This window comes from Chiloscyllium punctatum, chromosome 12 (genome assembly GCF_047496795.1).
Source record: "Chiloscyllium punctatum isolate Juve2018m chromosome 12, sChiPun1.3, whole genome shotgun sequence".
NCBI classification, from domain to species: Eukaryota; Metazoa; Chordata; class Chondrichthyes; order Orectolobiformes; family Hemiscylliidae; genus Chiloscyllium; species Chiloscyllium punctatum.
The window spans coordinates 22300407-22324896 of NC_092750.1; the positions used below are offsets into that span (position 1 = coordinate 22300407).

The window sequence follows — 24490 nt, forward strand, 5'->3', positions numbered from 1 at the left end:
TGTATCCATTGCTCCTAATGCAGTCTCTTGTACATTGGGGAGACTGGACACCTCCTCACAGAGCGCTTCAGGGAACATCTCCGGGACACCCACACCACTCAACCCCACTGCCCTGTGGCCCAACATTTTGGCTCCCCCGCCCACTCTGCCGAGGACATGCAGGTCCTGGGCCTCCTCCACCGCCGCTCCCTCACCACCTGATGCCTGGAGGAAGAATGCCTCATCTTCCACCTCGGAACACTTCAACCCCTAGGCATCAGTGTGGACTTCACCAGTTTCCACATTTCACCTCCTCCTCCCCCCACCCCCCCTCACCCAACTTATCCCAATTCCAACCTTCCAGCTCAGCACTGTCCTCATGACCTGTCCTACCTGCCGAGCTCCCTTCCCACCTATCCGCTCTACCCTCCCCTCTGACCTATCACCTCCATCCCCACCCCCATTCACCTATTGTACTCTTTGCTGCCTTCTCCCCATCCCCCCACCCCCCCAATTTATCTCTCCACCCTGGAGGTTTCATGCCTCTATTCCCGGTGAAGGGTTTTTGTCCAAAACATCGATTTTCCTGCTCCTCAGATGCTGCCTATCCTGCTGTGCTTTTCCAGCATCACTCTAATCTAAACTCCGGTTTCCAGCATTTGCAGTCCTCACTTCTGCCTAGTATATTTTATCTGTTAGTTTTTGCCCACTTGTTTAATTTGTCTATATCTCACTGCAGACCTTTTGTGTCGCCATCACCACTTGCCACCTCGCCTTTTGTTGTGTTCTCTGCAAACTTGGCTATAATACAGTAATATAGTGTAATATGTAGTCTAGTAATTGGTTTTATTTTCCATCACCATTCATGACCAAATGTGGCAGGATAGCAGAGTTTTGATCTGATCCACTGATTGTGTGAGCATTTTGCTCTGCATGCTACTTCTGCTGTTTAGCAGCTTCACCAGATCAGCCATTCATTTTTATATATGCCTGGTGCTCTTGGCATACTAACCTGCCCAAAAACACAAAAAAAGATTGGAAAAACCTTCACTGAATTGTGGAAAGAGACACAAATAAGGATTCGGATCTGTTTCAAGCATCTATACTATTTTGCTTTTATGTGCTGGCCTGCATCTCTTCATTGAATCTAGCTTGGTAGGTAATTGAGGGACATGCTAAATCTTTAGATTATATATTGTGGTTAAATATAAATCTGCTGCAGACAATGGCCATAGCTTTGAGTCATCATGCTCAATTTTGAGCTCTAGGTTTGTCCTGAGTCAAATTTATCATGTTAGTGGTGCCACATATCACAATGAAGATGATGTTTAGACTAAGGTTGAAATCTTGTTCCCTCCTAAGGCATGTAATGTTTAGTTCTACTCACTTGGCATTCTTTCCCTCTCTCTCTTTTCCTCTCATAGCCACTCTTTTTCTGTCCTTTATTTATTTTACTGTTTATTCTGAAGGGCTTTTGCCCGAAACGTCGATTTCGAAGCTACTTGGATGCTGCCTGAACTGCTGTGCTCTTCCAGCACCACTAATCCAATTACTGTTTATTCTGTTAATGAGGTGTTGTCTGAAACATGAGCAGTCAACAGTATAACATCCCCCACTCACCCATTGTATTCTATGCTACTTTCTTCCCACTCCCATCCTCCTCTAGCTTATCTCTCCACGCATCAGGCTCACTGCCTTTATTCCTGATGAAGGGCTTTTGCCTGAAACGTCGATTTCGAAGCTACTTGGATGCTCTCTGAACTGCTGTGCTCTTCCAGCACCACTAATCCAGAATCTGATTTCCAGCATCTGCAGTAATTGTTTTTACCTCATATAACAGTATAGCCAGGAGTTAAACTGGTTTCAGGAAACTTTATGTTTTATTGCCTAATTGTGCATGTCATTGAATCATATTCCGTCTGCAGAAAGGCTCGTAATGAGTGAATATTGAATGGAAATAATTTGTGTAGTGAAATGCCTATGCAGATTATATACACCATAAGATGTTACAAGCAAGACACAAACAACACTGCTTTAAGACATTTAAAAATAAAAATACATTTTAAATTTTCTGAAAAAGAAGCAGAGGTCTCCATATGCTGAAAATATAAAACAAAGTTATGAAACACTGAAATTTTCTCATTCTCCAAATCTGCACTTTATGGACCAAACAAACAAGTTCTATTCTCCCCAGTGAATAATAATTGATCAAATTAATATATCCTCTATTTTATTTCAGTTTCTGTACAATTTTAAAGAATTATCTTCACAGGAGATTAGCTGGTCTAAAGAATATAGTTTTGTAGCCTGAAACATCGATTTTCCTGCTCCTCAGATGCTGCCTGACCTGCTGTGCTTTTGCAACACCACTCTAATCTAGATTCTCATCTCATTCAACAAGCCAAGCAATTACTCTTCTTTTTTTGTATGGGATTATTTGTGTTGTATACTTTCCATTGTAATATGTAGTTTCTGGATATATGACTTTGATAGAGTAGTGCTAGTAAATTAAGCAACTAGATAAATAATGTAGGTGAAAACAAGGTAAAAACAATGACTGCAGATGCTGAAAAACCTGATGAAGGGCTTTTGCCCGAAACGTCGATTTCGCTGCTCGTTGGATGCTGCCTGAACTGCTGTGCTGTTCCAGCACCACTAATCCAATAATGTAGGTGAGTCCATTCAATCATTTAATTTTATTTTAAGTTTACATTTGATCATTTGCTTCATTTTCTAGATCTAAACGATGTGAACTGAAGTTGTGGCAGGAAGTCAAAATGCCTTTCAGGAAAGGTATGCAAGGGTCTTTATTAATAACTATCTTCTTATGACTTGAGGGGTGGATTATTTCCCTTCTTTTTTTCCTATTTCTCATTTGATTGTAATAGAGATTTCAAATTTAGAAGGATGTATTGCCAATTAGTTGTATACCTGTCTGTGTGAAGACATATATGTATATAGCTCAGCAGGTTTTCTCGAATTAAACAAGAGCTTAATTTGACTGTGCTAAAACCCACCCAGGTAAAAATATGAAAAATGTGTAAGTCCTTTTCAGCTTTCACAACTTGTGTACTGACTCAAACCAAACATGCAAGAAGTACAAATAACGGAGTAAGAGATTGTCTTTATCTTTGGCATGTTATGATTCAATAAGAATTAAAAAGATAAATAAGAGCTCATTGGTTATAGTTGGCTGTCTGGTCTTGTGTAGCTACCTAAGGCCTTTTGGTCCTTAGCTGGGCAATTTAAGATTGAAGGTGATGTCTTCTTCTGGAAATACTTCTGTGGAAACTGAAATCTATTCAAAGTTTTCCCTCTCCTTGTAGGAATATAGGTGAAATCAAACTCAGCATACATGGTGCCAAACTAGATTAACATAAATAGAGAGAAAATCTTCCTCACTGCTGCTGGTACATTCTGGAAACTCAACTTCAAATATACAGTCAAAGCTTGGGGTTGGTCATGTGATTTATCTCTAATTGCCAAGAGATATTCAAATAGCCATTGTATATTCCAAAAGATAACTGTAATTCATTCACATCTACACAGTCATCTTTAGATCAAGATATTTTACCCAAGCATTTACATTTGGATTAAACTGTTGTTCTGTAGAAATATATTATGAATTTCAATTTTTGATGAGACAAGAAAAAAGCTGTCCAAATATTTATTGTCTCAGCCATCCCAGAAGTGTGGAATGTGGTCGATATAGTAATGAAAATTGTCAGCCATTTATTAGGTCCAGTGTCCTTGTCTCAGTTAAAAACTATTTATTGTGACGATAATCTGCCATTAAGAGATATGTTCTGTCCTGTTTTTTCTTGCAGAAGGATTTTGTCACAGTGGTACTGAGATGTCTTCTCCCAACAGGAAATTTGTAAATAGATTTAGATTTCTTTCTGGGTGATTTTTGTTTGAATAAGACAAAAGAATCATGAGTGGGTGGGATCAGGCTCACACAGACGCTGAGGACTATGGTTTTGCTTTCAAAGGGTTGTTTTATTAGTTAGTTGCTGGAGCAGACAGCTAGAGTTCTCTTTGCTGCTAGATAGAAGACTTAGAGGGTTTTCTTCTTGGAAATCAAAAGGGGTAGATTGTTTCTACTGAGAGAGACAGCATGTGATAATAATAACTGTTTTGCTGTATTGCACTTTACCAAAGGGTGTGTTTAAGGGATGCTGCATATATTGAAACAGTTGATGATTAGTGGCTAAATAATACACTGTCTTGTTAAGTATGTCAACAATATAAGGGTATACTGATTCTTTATTCTTACAATGCAATTAAAATGCAACAAAACTAAGTGTAGTTGATTAAAGCTTAGGGGTGGCTCTATCGAATCCTATCTTGAATGTAGCACCTTCTATTTGCCTTTAAAATAAAATAAAAGTTGTGGTCCGGGCCATCTCTATAATATGTTCTGGGGGAGGCTGCTCTGGTCCTAAATCTATTTTAAAAAGTCAATGTCTGTCTACCACTAATTAGTCAAAAATTAATATTTGACATGAGCATAACTTTGACTTAACTAAATAACAAATAAACAATCCCTTATACAAAGTTGGTTTAGACTCCGCACAGTGACCTGTGAGCAAACACATCGGTGTATTTACATCATGTATGGTTGGCGAGACCCCAAGTGTTATCGGCTTGGATGATGATGAGTTATTCATCATACTACAGTGGTTTGTAATTGGATTCACCACTCCTTTACAATGGTGAAATATTGCTTGATAGAGTTTTTAATCCTGGTCACAGTCTGTTATCTTGTCACTGAAGAGAGCATTGTATGTAGGAATATGGGAAGAATTTGATTGACAATGATGATGTCACAATTTTAAATCTTATTGTCACTCACTGTCTAGACTAATCAATGAATCATGGAACTGCATCTTAATACAAGTCCTGCAGAATGAAAGTGAAATTTATAGAGGAGAAATATGTAATAAATGAAATTTATTTTTAATACTTTAATCTCTTAATCTTTTATTCTTTTCCAGCTCATATCCTCATTATTCTGCTTGTTGCAATTGTGCTTTTGATAGTTATGCACCATAATCTATTCAATGCTAATGACCTATTGAGGAAGGAGAATTCAGGTAAGCAGCAACATTTAGCAATCTATGTTCCAGCTCATTCACACAGCTAAGTTTTGTAAGCATCAATGCCCTATTTGCCTTTGGATTCTGTTTTTATTTGGAGTCTTCATCTGTTTATTTGTTTTCCTGTTTCAAAAATGGATGTTTGATTATGAATACATAATAAATATTGTAAGTGAAACAAATGAATGGTTGTTGCAAAAAATGTGATATTTACTTTGTGTTACTGTCTAATTTAATTTGACAAGCATACATATTAATAGTAGATATATTATAGAAGTAGTGTTAGCTATTCTGCAATCCCCTTGCATTTTTTTTATTCATTCGCAGGGTGTGGGTGTCACTGGCTAGGTTAGCATTTACTGCCCATCCCTAATTGCCCAGAGAGCAGTTAAGAGTCAACCACACTGCTTGGGATGGGAGTCACATCCCAGCTAAGGATGGCTGTTTCCTTTCCTAAAGGACATTGTGGGGGTTTTTTTCTGACAGTCAACCATGGTTTCATGGTTTGTTATTAGACATTTAATTACAGATTTTGTTTTTGACTTCAACTTCCACCAACTGTGGGATTCAAATCCAGATTCTCCAGAATATTACTTGGGTCTCTGGATTAATAATTTTGCAATGACATCACTAAGCCATCACCTCCCTATTTAACATCAGATAGGTAGGCTTTTGCCAAGTACAAGTTAAAATACTCATGAATAATTTTAACTGCTGTAAAGAGGTAATAAATGCTGATTTTTATCTTTTAATATCTTATACATTGACAAATTGTGCTCTCAGAATCAGTTTTGTTCATAATAGTTTCTTGCCTGGCTTCCGCAGCAAAGGGAAAAACAAGTTTGTATTCATTTGATCATAACAAATGCAGGGACAATGGTGTTGTACTAATGTCACTGAATTAGTAATTCAGATACCCATAGAAATTGGTAGAATTTGAATTTATTTAATAAATCTGGAATTTATGAATCAATTAATAAGCCTAGTCTCAGTAATAGTGACCATGACACCTACTGCATAAAAACGCATTTGCTTCACTAATGTTCTTTCAGGAGGGAATTCTGCCATCCTTACTTGGTCTGATCAATGTGTGCGTCCAGACCAACAGTAATGTGGTTGACTCGTATTTACTGTCTGAAATGAACTGTTAAGCCCCTCAGTTCAAGGGCAACATTCATCTTTTATATAAAAGCAAATAAAACAAGTGCTGTTACTTACCTGCTGAACATCTGTTAAATGACTAAATCTAGCATTTATTCATTAATGGTTATTTTATGTTTAAATCAATAGAAAATGAAAGCATTAATTAAAGTCCTGGTAAAATCAAATAGAAAGTTGTCGTGGTTGTGAGTATGTATGCCAAGCTGGGACGTTGATTTGCAGATGTTTTGTCCCCTGTCTGGGTGACATCTTCAGTGCTATGGAGTTTCCTGTGAAGCCTGCTGTACTGCATTATCTGGAATTTATTTTGGTTCTGTTTCTGCTGCTTCCGGTTGTTCATTGTTGTGGCCAGTATATTGGGTCCAGGTCACTGAGCTTGTTGATAAGAGTCCATGAATGAGTGCTATGCTCCGAGCTACGAATCTTTACACAAACCTTGAATATAAAGTTGTGTTTATAATCAAATTCCTGACATTTTTTAAAGGATCATAATTGACTAGATTCTCATTCTGAACATCCAGTTCTTGTGGTAGTCACAATTAAGTTTTTAAGAAACCAGAAGTATCCACTTTTAGGGTGTAGGTTTGCTCGTTGAGCTGTAGGTTTGATATCCTGATGTTTCATTACCTGGCTAGCTAACATCATCAGTGGCAACCTCCAAGTGAAGCAAAGCTGTTGTCTCCTGCTTTCTATTTATATGTTTGTCCTGAATGGGGTTTGTGGTGATATCATTTCTTGTTCGTTTTCTGAGGGGTTGATAGATCTATGTGTTTGTTTATGGCGTTGTGGTTGGAGTGCCAGGCCTCTAGGAATTCTCTGGCATGTCTTTGCTTAGCCTGTCCCAGGATAGAAAGCGGGAGACAACAGCTTCGCTTCGCTTGGAGTTCTCCACTGATGATGTTACCTAGCCAGGTAATGAAACGTCTGGATATCAAACCTACAGCTCAGCGAGCAAACCTACACCCTAAACCTCAACCTGAGCTACAAACCTTGCAGTATCCGCTTTTGCCTTCTGTCAGCTAATTGAAGAAATTTAACACTGCTCGTAAATTTGTAAATGGCTTTCTTTTGTACTTCAATTTTTACATTTTAGATTCAAAATATAATGGAGTACGGAGGATTGCACAAGAGAGAACTGGTGAAGAGATTCCAATTCTGATCCCAGCTGTGGAGGAGCGACTTGGAGGCGTAATAGCAGCTATAAATAGTATATATAGTAACACCAAGTCAAATGTGATCTTTTATGTAGTTACGACAAATGACACCATTGACCATTTAAGGTAGGCTTGTGTCATTGTTAATTTTTGCAAAAAAATCCAATCTGTTTATGTTCTACACTTGATTTAATATGAGATTAAAATAAAATCATTGTAATTAATCTTGAATTTTGGTTTAGAACTTGGCTTCAGAAGGAAGAACTGATGGGTATAAAGCATAAAATTCTTAGATTTGATCCTCGTGTTCTGAAAGGCAAAGTACAAGATGAAGGTGATTCAACTGAAATAAAACCAGTGAGTATCTGCATTGCATTTGTACCAATAAATAGATTATATGAAATGTAGGAGGAGGTCCTTTTTTTGAATTTACTCGTGAGATGTGGACATCACTGGCTGGCCAGTGTTTTATTACCCATCCCTAGTTGCCCTTGAGAAAATGATGGTAAGCTGCTTCCTTGATTCACTGCAATCCACATTGGTTGACCCACAATGCCCTTTGGGAGGTAATTCCAGGATTTTGATGCAGCACCGGTGAAGGAACACCAATATATTTCTAACTCAGGATGTTTGGTGGCTTGGAGGGGAATTTGCAAGTGGTGATGTTCCCATATATCTGGTATTCATGTTCTTCTAGATAGAATTGATTGTGGGTTTGTTAAGTGTTGTTCAAAACTCTTTGGTGAATTTCTGCAGTATGTCTTGTAGATAGTACACATTGCTGCTACTGAGTGTCAGTAGTGGAGGGAGTGAATGCTTGTGGATGTAGGTTGCTTTGTCCAGCTCCTTGAGTGTTGTTGGAGCTGCTAGTGAGTGAGGAGTATTCTGTCACACTGCTAACTTGTGCTTTGTAGATGGTGGACAGGCTTTGGGGAATCAGGAGGTGCATTACTGGTTAAAGAAGTCCAAGCCTCTGACCTGCTCTTGAGCCACTATGACACAAGTCCAGTTGAGTTTCTGGTCAATGACAACCCCAAGGATGTACATAGTGGGGGAATTCACTGATGGTAACACCATTAAGTGTCAAGGAGCAGTGATTAGATTGTCTCTTTTTGAAGATGTCATTGCCTGGTATTTCTGTGGCACAAATGTCATTTGCCCCTTGCGGATACAGATCCAGTGCTGGTTGGAGGAGGCAAAGGATTAACTCCGGTGCTGTCTGGAATTGGGTGAGTGGGTCATGTTCAAACAGTCTGCGGGTACCTTGGATGGGTACGCCCCACCATCACGGACTTTATCAGCAAGGATGTGAAAGGCTGCCATAGTGAGGAAGTCAATCCAAGTGTCCCCCAGCAGGAAACCCTGGATGAATCAGGACATACAGAACCTGCTAAAATCTAGGCGTTAGGCCTTCAGATCAGGAGTCAAGATTAGAGTGGTGCTGGAAAAGTACAGCAAGTTAGACGGCATCTGAGGAGCAGGAGAATCGACATTTTGGGCAGGAGCCCTTCATCCTGATGCTGCCTGACTTGCTGTGCTTTTCCAGCACCACTCTAATCTTGACTCTGATCTCCAGCATCTGCACTCCTCACTTTCGCCTTCAGATCAGGAGACTCACTCAAATATATGGAATCCAAGACTGGTCTTCGCAGAGCCATTAGGACAGCCAAGGACCAATACAGACCCAAACTAGAGACCTAGACGGAGGGACCCCGTGCCTATGGCAAGGAGTGAATGACATCACGGATTCTAAAAAGAGTGCAAGATAGTAATGACACATCCCTCCTAGATCATCTCAACGCCTTCTATGCTCGCCTTGAGCATAATTTCAGCAGAGAGGTAGCACCTATTCCGACAAGTCTTAACTAACATATCCCAACAGTCACAGCATCAGAGGTCAGATCAATTTTCCTTCATCTGAATGCAAGGAAAGCGATGAGACCCTACAGACTACCAGGCCGTGCACTCAGATCAACTGGCAGAGGTTTTCTCAGACATCTTCAACCTCTCTTGCAGCAGGCCACTCTCTCTGCCTGTTTCAAGAGGACCAACATCATCCCTGTGACTACTGCCCAGAGGCCCTAACTTCGGTGTCATGAAGTGCTTTGAAAGGCTGGACATGGCATTAATCAGCTCCTGCCTCCCCACTATTCTTGACCCATTCCAATTTGCCTATCGAACCAACAGGTCCACGTCAGATGCCATATCACTTGCCCTTCACTCCACCTAGATCAGCTTGATACGAGGAACAGCTATGTAAGATTCCTACTCATTGACTACACTTCAGCCTTCAATACTATTATCCCCTCAAGACTGATTATTAAACTTAGTGATCTCAGACTAAGCCCCACTCTCTGCTTCTGGATCCTCAGTTTCCTGACCCACAGGCCACAATCAGTGAAGATTGGGGACAATATTTCATCCTCACTAACACTCAACACTGGAGCCCCCTAGGGGTGCGTACTTAGCCCCCTACTGTACTCACTGTATACCCATGACTGCATCACCAAATACCAGACTAATGCCATTTACAAGTTCGCTAATGACAGCACCATAGTTGATCAAATCTCAGATGACAACGAAACAGACGACAGACGGGACGTGGAAGACCTGAAAAAATGGTGCACTGAGAACAACCCAGCTCTCAATGCCAGCCAAACCAAGGAACTTATTATTGACTTTTGGCAGGATGTTACTCATGCCTGCCCCCCTACACACTAACAGCAAAGAGGTGGAACAAGTGGAGAATGTCAGGCTCTTGGGAGTGGTCATCCACCACAAGCTTTCTTGGACTCTTCATGTGGATGCACTGGTTACAAAGGCCCAACAACGTCTCTTCTTCCTCAGGCAGCTGAGGAAATCTGGCATGATGGTGAATATCCTTGCCAACTTTTATAGGTGCGCCATCGAGAGCATTCTGTCTGGATGTATCACTACCTGGTATGGCAACTGTACCATTCAAGATTGGAGACGGTTACAGAGTGTGATGAACTCAGCCCGGACAATCACAACAGCCAACCTCCCATCTATAGAATCCATTTACCAGGCCCGCGGTTGAGGAAATGCTGCCAGCATTCTGAAAGATCCATGTCATCCTGGCAATGTTTTTCTACAACCTCTATCATTGGGGAAAAGGTACAGAAGCCTGAACACCCTGACCAGCCGGTTTTGCAACAGTTTCTACCATACTGTTAGAATACTGAATGGACTCACAAACTCTTAATATTCGCCTGTACCTGTGTTTTTGTTTTTGCTGCTGATTACCTATTATTTAATATCTGTGCTACTTAACGATTTGATCTTCCTGTATTGCCCGCAAGACAAAGCTTTTCACTGTGCCTCTGTACACGTGACAATAAATTCAATTCAACTCAGCTTGTCAGCCCAAGCTTGGATACTGTCCAGGTCTTGTTGCATTTGAACATGGACTGCTTCAGTACGAGGAGTCACAAATAGTGCTGAACATGGTGCAATCATCGGCGAACATGCTCATCTCTGATCTTATGATGAAGGGAAGGTCCTTAATGAAGCAGCTGAAGATTGGATCTAGAATACTACCCTGAGAAACTCCTCCAGAGATGGCCTGAAGCGCCCCCCCCCCCCCCCCCCCCCCCAAACCTATGGATTCTAGTTTTGCTAGGGCTTCTTGATCATAGGATAGAATTCCAACAGTGAAGCAGACTATTTGGCCCATCAAGTCCACACCGACCTCCCAAAGAGCATCCCACCCAATCAGTGCCTTGTATGTGACTCTTGTTACACACACCTGCCCCTCTGAGAGGCATGACGTAGTCAATTATTTGACAGTACTTAGAATAAGCAGGCATCCAAGATGCTTTGAGGCAATATGAGAGGTTAAAATCTATTCTGAATTTTCCCAGCCGCCGAATAACACTGGCAATGGCAATTCAGTTGGGAACATACAATGAGATTGGTAATATGGCCACAAGAGAAAGTTATTTAGCCCCTCGAGCCTATTCCATCATTGGATGAGATCATGGCTGATCTGCGGCCTAACTCTGTATATCTGCCTTTGGTCCATACTCTTTAATACCTTTGCTTAATGAAAGAAAAGTGTGCCTCGCAGATTTTAAATTTACAGCTGAGCCAGCATCCACTGTCATTTGTGGAAGCTAGTACCAAGCAGCAGATATGGACTTACTGGAAGTTAGAGTTCACAAATCTGCACACAGCTGCCACAGACATGCAAACCAGGGATATGACTTAAGTTTGCTGACATTGTTACTCCTTATGGATATGAGTCTTTGAGTGATACCTACTGTATAACTGGCATTCTACTTCATATTTCCTCACCTGTGTTTTCCTGTCTTCCATCTTATGGGCACGTTGGATAATTATGCATGTAGTTAGTGCAAATCTAACATTAGAATAGTAGTCAAGATTAGATTGTATCTATACTTGCCAGGAAATTAATTGTAAAAGAAAACATTTCATCTTGCTAGTATTTTGTAAACTTAGATCATTTTACAACTAAAGTAGAATCGAATATTAAATCCCATATCTTGATCAGTTATCTATCATTATTTTCCAGTTGACTTTTGCAAGGTTTTATCTACCTATTTTGATTTCTGGCACAGAGAAAGTCATTTACCTGGATGATGATGTGATTGTGCAAGGTAAGCTTTTGCTTTGCTTCTATTGTATACATCTGAACATAGCTTAAAAATGTCAACAGACAGATCGCTGCATGGATAAATTATGTTTTAATTATAATTCATTTTATTTTTGTTATGATTTAGTGAAATGGCTAATACCATGCATTGGATTTCTAATATGAGAATTTTTCAAACTGTTTTAATTTTCAACCATTACATTTCCTTATTTTAGGCAACTAAATTATAGCAATTGCATTTCCATCAATTACATTAATGTATGATGGTAGTTTACTCAAGTAATTTTTTTCATAAAATGTCTTTTCATAGTCATAACACAAACTAAAACTTCTAAATTTACTTGTTATAAATGAAGCAGCATTCCAAAATTAATTTATTACTTGGAATACTTTGAAACATTTCAACTTAATGAAACACGATACAAATGTGAGCTGAACTTATTTTTCTCTTACACCTGGTGCATTAGGAGATATCCGTGAACTTTATGACACTGAGCTGAAGGCAGGTCATGCTGCAGCATTTTCTGAAGATTGCGATTCTGTATCTTCAAAGTTGTTGGTTAGAGGTGCTGGAAGTCAGGTATTTAACATGTAGTGTAGAATTTGCTCTTTGGAACATTGATCATCTGTTGTATCATATGTGATGCATTAAATTTGACTGAAATCTATTAAGAATTATATTTCATTGTTTTGATTTAATTTCAAGACACAGGTAGTGAAGGTCAGACATTCTCAATGATATGATGTGTGGAACAAGGAATCTGATTATTCAATCTGGAATATTGATACCATCCATTTGAGCCATTATAATGGAGCATTTATTTTCCCCACTCTTAACCAATCAACTTTCCTACAACTTGGAAAAGGGATAGGTTCACAACAAGCATGCATCTGAGGTTCCTTAAATAGGTCAGAACTTATTGCATTGCTAAGCCTCACATGCAGGTTTTCTAGATATGGCAGATAGCGAGGATTCTGTAGGTAGTTTGGGAAATGGTGTTGAAGTGGATCAGCTATTATCAAATTAAATGGGGGAGCGGTCTCAATGAGCTAAATGGCCTACTGCTTCTATTTCACATGTTGCTATGTTCAGTCCTTATGCTTTAAATTTTCATTATTAGTTAAGACTAAACTGAACAAGTACATTCACATCAGCACTACTACAGTCACAGAATAAACAGCATCCTTCAGTCCAACTTGTACAAGCTGACCAGATAACCTAAATCTAGAACCGTTTGCAGCAATGGACCAGATCCCTCTAAACTCTTCCTACTCACGTACCCATCCAAATGCCCTTTAAGTGTTGTAATTGTAGCAGCCTCCACCATTTGCTCTGACAGCTCATTCCACACACGGACCACCCTCTGTGTGAAAATGTTTCCCTTTAGATCCCTTTTAAATCTTTCCCTTCTCATCTTAAACCTAAGCCTTCTAGTATTGAACTCCCCCACCACAGGGAAAAGACTTTGTCTATTTATCCTATCCATGCCCCTCATGATCTTATAAACCTCTATAAGATCACCTCTCAGCCTCTGACGCTCCAGGGAAAACAGCCCCAGCCTATTCAACCTCTCCCTAAACCTCAAATCTGCCAACCCTGGCAACATCCTTGTAAATCTTTTCTGAACCGTTTCAACTTTCACAACATCCTTCCCATAGCAGGGAAACCAGAATTGAATGCCCATTTGACCAAGATCCCATTGTACTTGGAGGTAACCTTCTTCGCTGTCCACGACACCTCCAGTTTTGCTGTCATCTGCAAACCTACTTACCATACCTCCTATGTTCACATGCAAATCATTTATATAAATGATGAAATACAGTGGACCCAGCACCGATCCTTATGGCACACCATTGGTCACAGGACTCCAGTCTGAAAAGCAACCCTCCACCATCTCCTATCTTCTATCTTCTATCTTGAAGCAAGTTCTGTATCCAAATAGAAACAAGTTTCTGGAAAAGCTCATGAGGTCAGGCACCATCTGTGAAGAAATGTTAACTATGATTTCTCTTCAAGATGCTGCCAGACGTGCCGAGCTTTTCCAGCAACTTCTGTTTCTATTTCAAATTTGCAGCACCTGCAGTTCGGTTGGTTTTTATTCTGTAACCAAATAGCTAGTTCTCCCTGTATTCCATGAGATCTAACTTTGCTCACCAGTCTACCATGAGGAACCTTGTCGAATGCTCTACTGAAGTTCATATAAATCACATTCACCACTTTACCCTCATCAATCTTCTTTGTTACCTCTTCCAAAACTTCAATCAAGTTCATTTTACGATCTCCCACATACAAAGTCGCGTTGACTATCCCTTATCAGTCCTTGCCTTCCTAAATACATGTAAATCCTGTCCCTCAGGATTCCCTCCAACAAGTTGGCCACCACCAATGTCAGGCTCACTGGTCTATTGTTCCCTGGCTTTTCCTTACCACCGTTCTTCAATAGTGGCACCATGTTGTCCAACCTCCAGTCTTCCAGCACCTCACCTGTGGCTATCAGTGATACAAATATCTCAGCAAAGGGCCCAGCAATCACCTCCCTAACTTTCCACAGAGTTCTGTGGTACACCTGATAGGTCCTGGGGATTTATACACCTTTATGCATTTTAAGACATCCAGCACCACCTCTTGTGTCATATAGACATTTTACAAGATGTCAGTATTTATTTCCTCTATGTTCTCTATCTTCCATATCCTTCTCCACAGTAAACACTGATGCAAAATACTCCTTTAGTATCTCTCGCGTTCCCCTCCTCCCCCAACCCCTCCATGGTTCTACAAATAGGCAGCCTTGCTGATCTTTAAGGGGCCCTCTTCTCGCCCGAGTTATCCTTTTGTCCTTAATGTATTTGTGGAATTCCTTTGGATTCTACTTAACCCTATTTTCCAAACCTATCTTTTTTGCCCTCCTGACTTCCCTCTTATGTACACTCCTACTCCCTTTATACTTTTCTAGGGATTCACTCAATCTTTCCTGTCTATATCTGACTTATGCTTCCTTCTTTCTCTTAACCAAACCCTCAATTTCTCTAGTCATCCAGCATTCCCTACACTTACCAGCCTTTCCTTTCACCTTAACAGGAATAAACTGTTTCTGGACTCTTGTTATTGCAGTTCTGAAGGATTCCCATTTTCTAGCTTTCCCTTTACCTTCCATCACTATTTTAAAACTAATAGAATTATGGTCACTGCCCACAAAGTGGTCCCCCACTCACACCTCAGTCACCTGCCCTCCCTTATTTCCCAAGAGTAGATCAAGTTTTCTTTAGTAGGTACATCCACATATTGAATCTGAAATTTTTCTTGTATACACTCAAACAATTCCTGTCCATCTAAACGCTTAACACTATGGCAGTCCCAGTCTATGTTTGGAAAGTTAAAATCCTCTACCATAACCACCCTATTATTCTTACAGATAACTCAGACCTCCTTACAAATTTGTTTCTCAATTTCCCTCTGACTGTTAGGGGTCTAAAATACAATCCCAATAAGGTGATCATCCCTTTCTTATTTCTCAGTTCCACCCAAATAACTTCCCTGGATGTAGTTCCGGGAATATCCTATCTCAGTACAGCTGTAATACTATTCCTTATCAAAAGTGCCAAACACCACTCCCCCTCCTCTCTTACCTCCTTTTCTGTCCTTCCTGTAGCATTTGTATCCTGGAACATTAAGCTGCCAGTCCTGTCCATCCCTGAGCCACATTTCTGTAATCGCTATGATATCCCAGTCCCATGTTCCTAACCATGCCTGAGTTCATCTGCCTTCTCTGTTAGGCCTCTTGCATTGAATTAAATGCAGTTTAACTTATCAGTCCTACCTTGTTCTCTGCTTTGTCCCTGCCTGCCCTGACTGTTCGACTCACTTCTTTTATCAACTGTACCAATCTCAGATTGATTCTTTCCTCACTATCTTCCTGTGTCCCATCCCTCCACCTTACTAGTTTAAATCCTCCTGAGCAGCTCTAGCAAATCTCCCTGCCAGTATAATAGTCCCCTTCCAATTTAGGTGCAATTTGTCTTTCTTGTACAGGTTAATTCATCCCCAGAAGAGATTCCAATGATCCAAAAATGTGAATCCTTCTCTCATACACCAGTTCTTCAGCTCTATCCTCCTATTCCTACCCTCACTAGCTCACAGCATCGGGAGTATTCCAGATATTACCACTCTCATGGACCTCCTTTTTAAGTTCCCACCGAACTCTCTATATTCTCCCTTCAGAATCTCATCCTTTTCCCTTCCTAAGTCATTGGTTCCAATGTCTCCTGCTGGTCCCTCTTCCCCTTGAGAACATTCTGCACCCTCTCTATGGCATCCTTGATCCTGGCACCAGGGAGACAACACACCATTCTGATTTTTTGCTGCTGGGCTCAGAAACATCTGTCTGTGCCTAAGACTAGGGAGTCCCCTAATACAATTATTTCTTGGAACCCGACATGCCCCTCATTGCATTAGAGCCAGTCTCAATACTAGAAACTTTAATGTTCGTGCTACATTCCCCTGAGAATACGTCACCCCTACTTTTTCCAAAACAGCATACTTATTTGAGTATGCTTCCTTCTTTTTCATAACCAAAACTCCAACACCTGAAATACCTCAAAAAAATGAGCAGCTCTTATAGCCACAACTTTTTCCAGTCCCCTATCTTGGATTACCCAGAATCCTTATTTACAATTTATAAGGGATGTTTTGGGATTAAAGAGATTATATTCAGTGCTCAAAAACCTTTTGAATTTCTGTTATATGTAGATACTACGGTTTATTTCATTTTATCTTAATTTTTTTTGATAAACCTCTTTTATTTTTGAAACAAAATCTGCAGCATTGCATGGATATGTTTAAGCTTTTGTTGAAGTCAAAACAAATTTAAAAATGGTCTTTAAAGCCAGGGTTCAGTCTGGGATCTGATCTGACCAGTAATAACATCAGCTGGGATCATAATATTTGTCATGTTATGTTTGATAAATAAACCGAACCGAGTAAAAGATTAAGACACTGGATGTTATCTGCCCTTCTATCTAAATATTTGTAATGTTGAAATATGTAAATTCATTCTAAAATAAAGGACGCAATTGGCATCTTATTCTCACTTCACCATCGGCTGTTGGAAATTTACCATAAACGTCCCAACACATTTCGTAAGAGTATTTATAAATAGCATTTGGCATTGCGCATGTATGGAGATATTATGACAGCTAGACTTTAGGAAGTGCCATAAAATAAAGAAAGTGGTAGAGACATCAGAGAGCTATGTCCAGGCAACAATCACCAATAATGATTTATCTTCTATACTTATACACTATGAGTGAATTTTATACATATGTTTAGCCTGTATCCTATCCATTGCAAACAATTCAATATGATATGAATGTATACTCTAATACACATTTTTCCTTTTTAATCACCATCTACTTGATTGGTTAAAATGCAAATATATTATTTATGATTAGAATTTCAATTGTAAATCAAATTTTAAATGGAAGAAATAATGGGCAGAATCATATCGTGATCTGAGCAATGGGAGCTATGGCAAGATGAGCGGTAAAATCAGGATGACAAGTGCTGTGAGGCCCATCTCAACATCAAGAATAACTCATGTCATCTTTTATGCTTTTCACAAATGGCATGGTGATTACTGCAGCAAGTTGTCAATTCAGTTGAGGGTGCTGTAGAATTCTAGTATATCGGTGAGTGCAGAGTTGATTCTGAGAACAGTGCGTGGTAACATGGAGTAGAAATTGACCATTGGGGTGTCATATGCAATTAAAGAGGTGAGTTTGGTACAATACAGTGAGAGAATCAGCTATGCCTCACTTTGACAAAACCTCCAAAAAACTTGACACAGCCAGAAGAACATAAGATTCAGCCCAATATAGTTCATGGAGCACACTACAACTTCACTGTGTGTGCATGGTGTTCTTGAAATATCAGCCCCTTTGTGCATAATAAGGTTCAGCAAAAAGCAAAATGATAAAGCCCCAGATAATTTGTTTCAGTGATATTGGTTCAGACATATTTATTGAGGCATAAATGCCAACGAAAAGAAGATAAACTGAATCTCGGAACAAGAGACCATTCACAAATTAACCCTGTCCTGCTATGCATTGAAATGTCTGATCTGTGACCTAATTCCAAATACTTGCTCTTGTCCCACATTCTTTTATATCTTTGGCAAACTGTGTTAACATCAGAACATTTAGAAACTACTTTTGTCTGCCACTTTATTTCTCAATTAGCGAATTACAGTTCAACGAGGTAAAAACAATGACTGCAGATGCTGGAAACCAGATTCTGGATTAGTGGTGCTGGAAGAGCACAGCAGTTCAGGCAGCATCCAAGTAGCTTTGAAATCGACGTTTCGGGGCCTCCTTCACCGCCGCTCCCTCACCACCAGACGCCTGGAGGAAGAACGCCTCATCTTCCGCCTCGGAACACTTCAACCCCAGGGCATCAATGTGGACTTCAACAGCTTCCTCATTTCCCCTTCCCCCACCTCATCCTAGTTTCAAACTTCCAACTCAACACTGTCTCCTTGACTTGTCCGGACTTGTCCTACCTGCCTATCTTCTTTTCCGCCTATCTTCTTTTCCACCTATCCACTCCACCCTCTCCTCCTTGACCTATCACCCTCATCCCCTCCCCCACTCACCCATTGTACTCTATGCTACTTTCTCCCCACCCCCACCCTCCTCTAATTTATCTCTCCACGCTTCAGGCTCACTGCCTTTATTCCTGATGAAGGGCTTTTCGAAGCTATTTGGATGCTGCCTGAACTGCTGTGCTCTTCCAGCACCACTAATCCAGAATTACAGTTCAAACCAAGGTTGGGTTACTAAAATAGTACTGTTAAAGAAAAATCATGATAATTCATTAATTGTATTTTCATATTTTCTAGAACACATATTTGGGATTCCTTGATTATAACAAAGAAACCATTAGGAAACTTGGTATGAAGGCAAGCACATGCTCCTTTAATCCTGGTGTTTTTGTAGCTAACCTCACCGAGTGGAAGCAGCAGAACATCACAGAGCAGCTTGAAAGGTGGATGGAAATCAATGTAGTGTAAGTTGATACAGATATCTGCTTGCATTATGCATCTTGCATGAGGCAAACAGTAGTTGGCCCTTCAAAATATGACATTGGTTATCAGCAGCAGATGTTCCCCAAGTCAGAATGAGTCTGCACCTGGGTGATCGATGTCACTACCTAACGTTGATAATTAGATTACTGTTTGTGCATGCATAGTTGGCCTTACCGAAATTGGACTTAAGTATGTCTGGGGGAAGCCCGGGACTTAAAATGCAAGGGGGGGGGGGAACAAAGGCCAGTAAAGTTGCACCCACAATTGAACAGTGCAGACAGGCAGCTCCTTATGGTGGGTCAGAGATAGCAATTCCATTTTGAATTTGGGCATGAACGGAGCTGTGGGAAAAGCTGACAGCTCCAAGGGCTTTCCTTTGCTGAGCACTCCATGGCAAAAACCCTGAATGTAGAAATTTTTAGAACTGTATTAATTAACTCAATTTGAAATTTCATTCAAGTCATCTTGGATTTATTTCTCAAACAAGAAAAAATGTAAATTCAATATTTACTAACTTAGAAATGTTACTTGTGGTGTCATGAAGAAATTGTTGGATTTGTCTAAGAGTATCTCTGCTAAGTATTTGTTTACACTTCTTGCATCTCCAAAGGCAACCTGGAGTTGACAGTTACATATCTCATACTCTTTACAGGGAGAACTTGTATGGTGGTGCTCTGGCTGGCAGTGTTACAACACCCCCCATGCTCTTGGTGTTCTATAAACAATACTCTTCAATTGATCCATTATGGCATGTGAGGCATCTTGGTAAGTGTTCAGCTTTATTTAATAAATAAATATAGTCTAATGTAGCTGAAACTGCTTGAATCATTATCATACATGCTAATATTTTCGTTAAACAAAGCTTGGATTAGTCCCCTGGTTCTGGCATCATAGCTGAGCACCCTTATATAATCCAATCATTGTGTTTGTTATCTATGAAATAAATCTTGTCCAAGGGAAACCATTTGCAAATGCTATTAGGAAATATTAATTTCATCTTGATTTTAACTTGGTAAAGCAGGCTGATACAGGCAACAATTTTGTAACTAACAATAGAGACTGAAAGACCAAATTGGCAATCTGACAGCCTTTTTTACTCTTTGGCTGATATCCACTGCTTTTGAAGGTTTCTGTACACATGTCTCTAGATCATTTTGCTTCTTCACAGTTCCTAGCACTTAACAGTTTATAAAATACTCTGATATATCATGAGTCCAAGTTAAATATTCTTGCACTTCCCACACATTGAGCTGGTCACTTAATTTATCAATTTTCCTTCCCGCTGCCATCTACAGTACTTATTACACTTCCAAAAGCTAGTGCTGTCAATTAAATTCCTTCATCTAATTATTTCATAAACATGTATTGACTGAAAAACTGAGATCCAGTGCAGGTCCCAAAGGACATGCTAGTCACAGCTTAACAGTTCCATATATATTTATTTTATTTCTACTCTATATTTCACCCAAATAATAACAAACCCATGTCAAAATGTTTCCAGTTCCTCATGCTTCCATTTTTCTGAACCTCTTATTCTCTCTTTGAAGAGTTTCTAAAACTGTCATAATTTTGTTCAAATAGTTGTGGCAGTTTGTCATGTTCAGACTTTGACATTACACAGATTGCAGTTTGAGTTGGAATGAGCAGAGCACAATTTATTTTATATTCAATGATAAAACAGTAACATTAGCCACACTAGAAGAGGAAAGACAAGAAAAGGATTAAGGGCGGCATGGTGGCTCAGTGGTTAGCACCGCAGCCTCACCGCACCAGGGACTGGGTTCAATTGCCGCCTCAGGCAACTGTCTGCGTGGGTTTCCTCTGGATACTCCGGTTTCCTCCCAAAGTCCAAAGATCTGCAGGTCAGGCAAATTGGTCGTGCTAAATTGCCTGGGGAATGGGTCTGGGTGGGTTGCTCTTCGGAGGGTCAGTGTGGACTTCTTGGGCCAAAGGGTCTGTTTCCACACTGTAGGGAATCTAATTTTTAAAAATCTAAAAATCCCTATATTATACAATTTATCAAGTATGAAGACAACATTCAATTCTTACGAGTTGGCAGCATTTGTGAGAATAGCATGTAAGGTTTTGAAACTCAGCTTGGAATCAAATTGGATGAATGTTCTGTTTCAACTCAAGACAGCAGCTAGAGATGGTGACATAATTAATGGCAAAAATACAAAGTCTTTTGCAGTCCTTAACTGGGGATACTGCAGATCATCCAAGCCTGTACATTTGACAGCAAGACAGTGGACAGATTGGGAGTCTCATCTGAATGCATGAGCAGCTTGAACCTTTCCAATTTTTAAGGAACAACCTATAAATAATGAATAGTATCCAACGGTTTATCTGGTAAACATTGCTTGCTCACTGCCAAATTTATATTAGGAAACGAATAAGATGCACATATGGAATATTTCACATCTTGCAAGTACCCTATATTCTTCAATGTACGTGTATTTTGTCTGTTGCTTTATCATTCAATCTTACCATTGTGAATTAATTTCACTTAGATGTTTTTAATGGGCCTAAATATTGAGTTATTTCAACTTTCTTGCACTATATTTTACATTGAAGTACAATGCTTAATTATCAGTTTAGATGATACAACTGCTAAGGTGGGCCTCCAAAGTGTAACCACACATAAAAACTGTAAATTTGACTGCATTTTCCAACTACAAAAATACACTTGCGTAATGTCTACACCAAATTTGACTGCATTTTCTAACTACTAAAGTGCACGTAATGTCCAAACCAAGCATGGTATTGACAAGAGACTTGAGGAATAATTCAATGACATTCTTGAAGGTTCAGCAGAGTGGAAACTTATAGAGGATGAGTTTTTGGGGGAAAAAATGATTACAATGAATACAAGCTAATTTTTAAATTAAAAAAAAACAATATAAGGATCAGCATAAAGATTAATGTTTATAATTAGCTGAGATGTTTTACCATTTTGTATTGGAGTTTACAAAATACATAAACCATGCAGGAGATTTTTTATTATTATTGGAAGAAAGAAATTATTGTTTTGTGCTTGACGCTAGGAATTTTTAAGTATTTAGATACTACAATTTTGATTTCAGAAATGTATCATTCTGTTATGTAGGGTCTAATGCTGGTACCAGATATTCATCGCATTTTATTAAAGCTGCCAAGTTGCTTCATTGGAATGGACGTTTCAAACCATGGGGGCGTACCTCTTCTTACAGTGATATTTGGGACAGGTGGTACATTCCAGACCCCACTGGAAAATTCCACCCAGTACGTAGACATGCAGAGGATGAAGAAGCTCATTAGAAGAAAACAATAAATGTGACTTTTTAATCATTAGCTTAGTTTGTACAAAAGTACCACCACTCAGGAATTTGTGATTCAATTCATTCTAATTGTGCATTCAGATTGCTTCATTTTTTAGGCTGTATTTAAATGCACAACAAATGAGACCACAGGTTTTACCACGATGGGAGAAAATTGAGGACTTTTAGTCATTCCTGATCCTAGTAAAATAAGATGTTCAAATCCTGTGTAAGCCTGGATGAAATAAGGACTTTGTTTTAGCCCAGGTAAGACCACATGTATTATAAATATTTTAATATTGATCATGAAACTATTATTCATTCGGTCTTGATTGAATCACTTTTACTTTTTAAAAATATTAACAAAGTATCTTGAATGTTATCGTCAAAATGACATTGTTCTCCTTATTGGAAAAGAGATGTTATGAGAGAAGCTATTTATGACAATCGTTTTATTCCAATGTTTGATACAGATTTCACATTGTTTTATAAATTTGCATTCTTGCATTTGTTTAGTTCCAAAATAACTGCAACACCCATGAAACAATTATAAAGCAAATGAAAACTTAACCAGGAACTGAAATTTCTTCAAACCTGTATTAATACCCCATGTCATGTTAAGTATTTGATGTCATTAAAGTTTGCACATTAAGACACTTAAACAGAAACAAATGTGAATTAGATTATTGGTCTTGAAATAGTTATCACAAACATTAATATTGCTGAAAGACATTTTTTGAAGCTTTTGACTTCCACATAGGTTAATTTGCAAGAAATACCAAAATCAAAACGTTTAACTTACACAAGAAGTGGTAAATGTGTTGCCGCAGAGAATGTAACAGTTAATGATAACTGACGTGTTTAAATTTTGAACCAGGCAAGGTACAGTCGTAAAGAATGAACAAGCATGTCATTTATTTTATTAAGTTGAAGTAGGTGTGTACATATTCTGTGTCAGCCAAGAACAGGGCCCTGTGCAAATGTACTGCATTGCCGATCCAACATAATACAGGGCAACTGCCGTTTCTGCGGTTTTAGTAACCTGCAACCCAAACATATTACATGGAACATTCTAGAACCAGGGACCGGGGGCTGTTGGGGTGAATGGGTTCGCTATTACCTGTGGTTCGGGCTTCTGCGGTATGTCATAGAGATGTACAGCCACAACATGACCTCTCAGCTCCTGTACTCATTACTCTGACCAATGAAGGAAAGCATACCAATCGCCTTCTTCACTATCCTATCTACCTGCTACTCCACTTTCAAGGAGCTATGAACCTGCACTCCAAGGTATCTTTGTTCAGCAACACTCCCTAGGACCTTACCATTAAGTGTATAAGTCCTGCTAAGATTTGCTTTCCCAAAATACAGCACCACGCATTTATCTGAATTAAACTCCATCTGTCACTTCTCAGCCCATTGGCCCATCTGGTCCAGATCCTGTTGTAATTTGAGGTAACCCTCTTCGCTGTCCATTACACCTCCAATTTTGGTGTCATCTGCAAACTTACTAATTGTACCTCTTATGCTCACATCCAAATCATTTATGTAAATGACAAAAAGTAGAGGACCCAGCACTGATCCTTGTGGAACTCCACTGGTCACAGGCCTCCAGTCTGAAAAACAACCCTCCACCACCACCTTTGAGCCAGTTCTATATCCACATGGCTAGTTCTCCCTGTATTCCGTGAGATCTAACCTTGCTAATCAGTCTCCCATGGGGAACCTTGTCAAACGCCTTACTGAAGTCCAAATAGATCACATCTACTGCTCTGCCCTCATCAATCCTCTTTGTTACTTCTTCAAAAAACTCAATCAAGTTTGTCAGACATGATTTCCCATGCACAAAGCCATGTTGACTATCCCTAATCAGTCCTTGCCTTTCCAAATACATGTACATCCTGTCCCTCAGGATTCCCTCCAACAACTTGCCCACCACCGAGGTCAGGCTTGCCGGTCTATAGTTCCCTGGCTTGTCTTTACCGCCCTTCTTAAACAGTGGCACCATGTTTACCAACCTCAAGTCTTTCAGCACCTCACCTGTGACTATCAATGATATAAATATCTCAGCAAGAGGCCCAGCAAACGC

The 24490-nt window shown here is 39.6% G+C and overlaps 1 protein-coding gene across 3 annotated transcripts in view; it reads left to right on the top strand.

Annotated features, from left to right (window-relative positions):
- glt8d1 (glycosyltransferase 8 domain containing 1) overlaps window positions 1-23073 on the top strand; it is a 35137-nt gene extending 12064 nt beyond the window's left edge. For 2 of the 3 annotated variants that reach the window (XM_072582075.1, XM_072582076.1), the window contains exons 2-10: window positions 2717-2772; window positions 4977-5075; window positions 7333-7519; window positions 7636-7750; window positions 11946-12030; window positions 12494-12606; window positions 18920-19086; window positions 19758-19870; window positions 22212-23073. In XM_072582075.1, the coding sequence (XP_072438176.1) occupies window positions 2757-2772; window positions 4977-5075; window positions 7333-7519; window positions 7636-7750; window positions 11946-12030; window positions 12494-12606; window positions 18920-19086; window positions 19758-19870; window positions 22212-22402 (1086 nt within the window). In that variant the 5' untranslated portion in view covers window positions 2717-2756 and the 3' untranslated portion in view covers window positions 22403-23073. Of the gene's footprint in view, window positions 1-2716; window positions 2773-3806; window positions 3857-4976; window positions 5076-7332; window positions 7520-7635; window positions 7751-11945; window positions 12031-12493; window positions 12607-18919; window positions 19087-19757; window positions 19871-22211 lie in introns of those variants that run through there. The other variant, XM_072582077.1, reaches the window with a different exon arrangement.
- Window positions 23074-24490: the final 1417 nt, after the last annotated feature.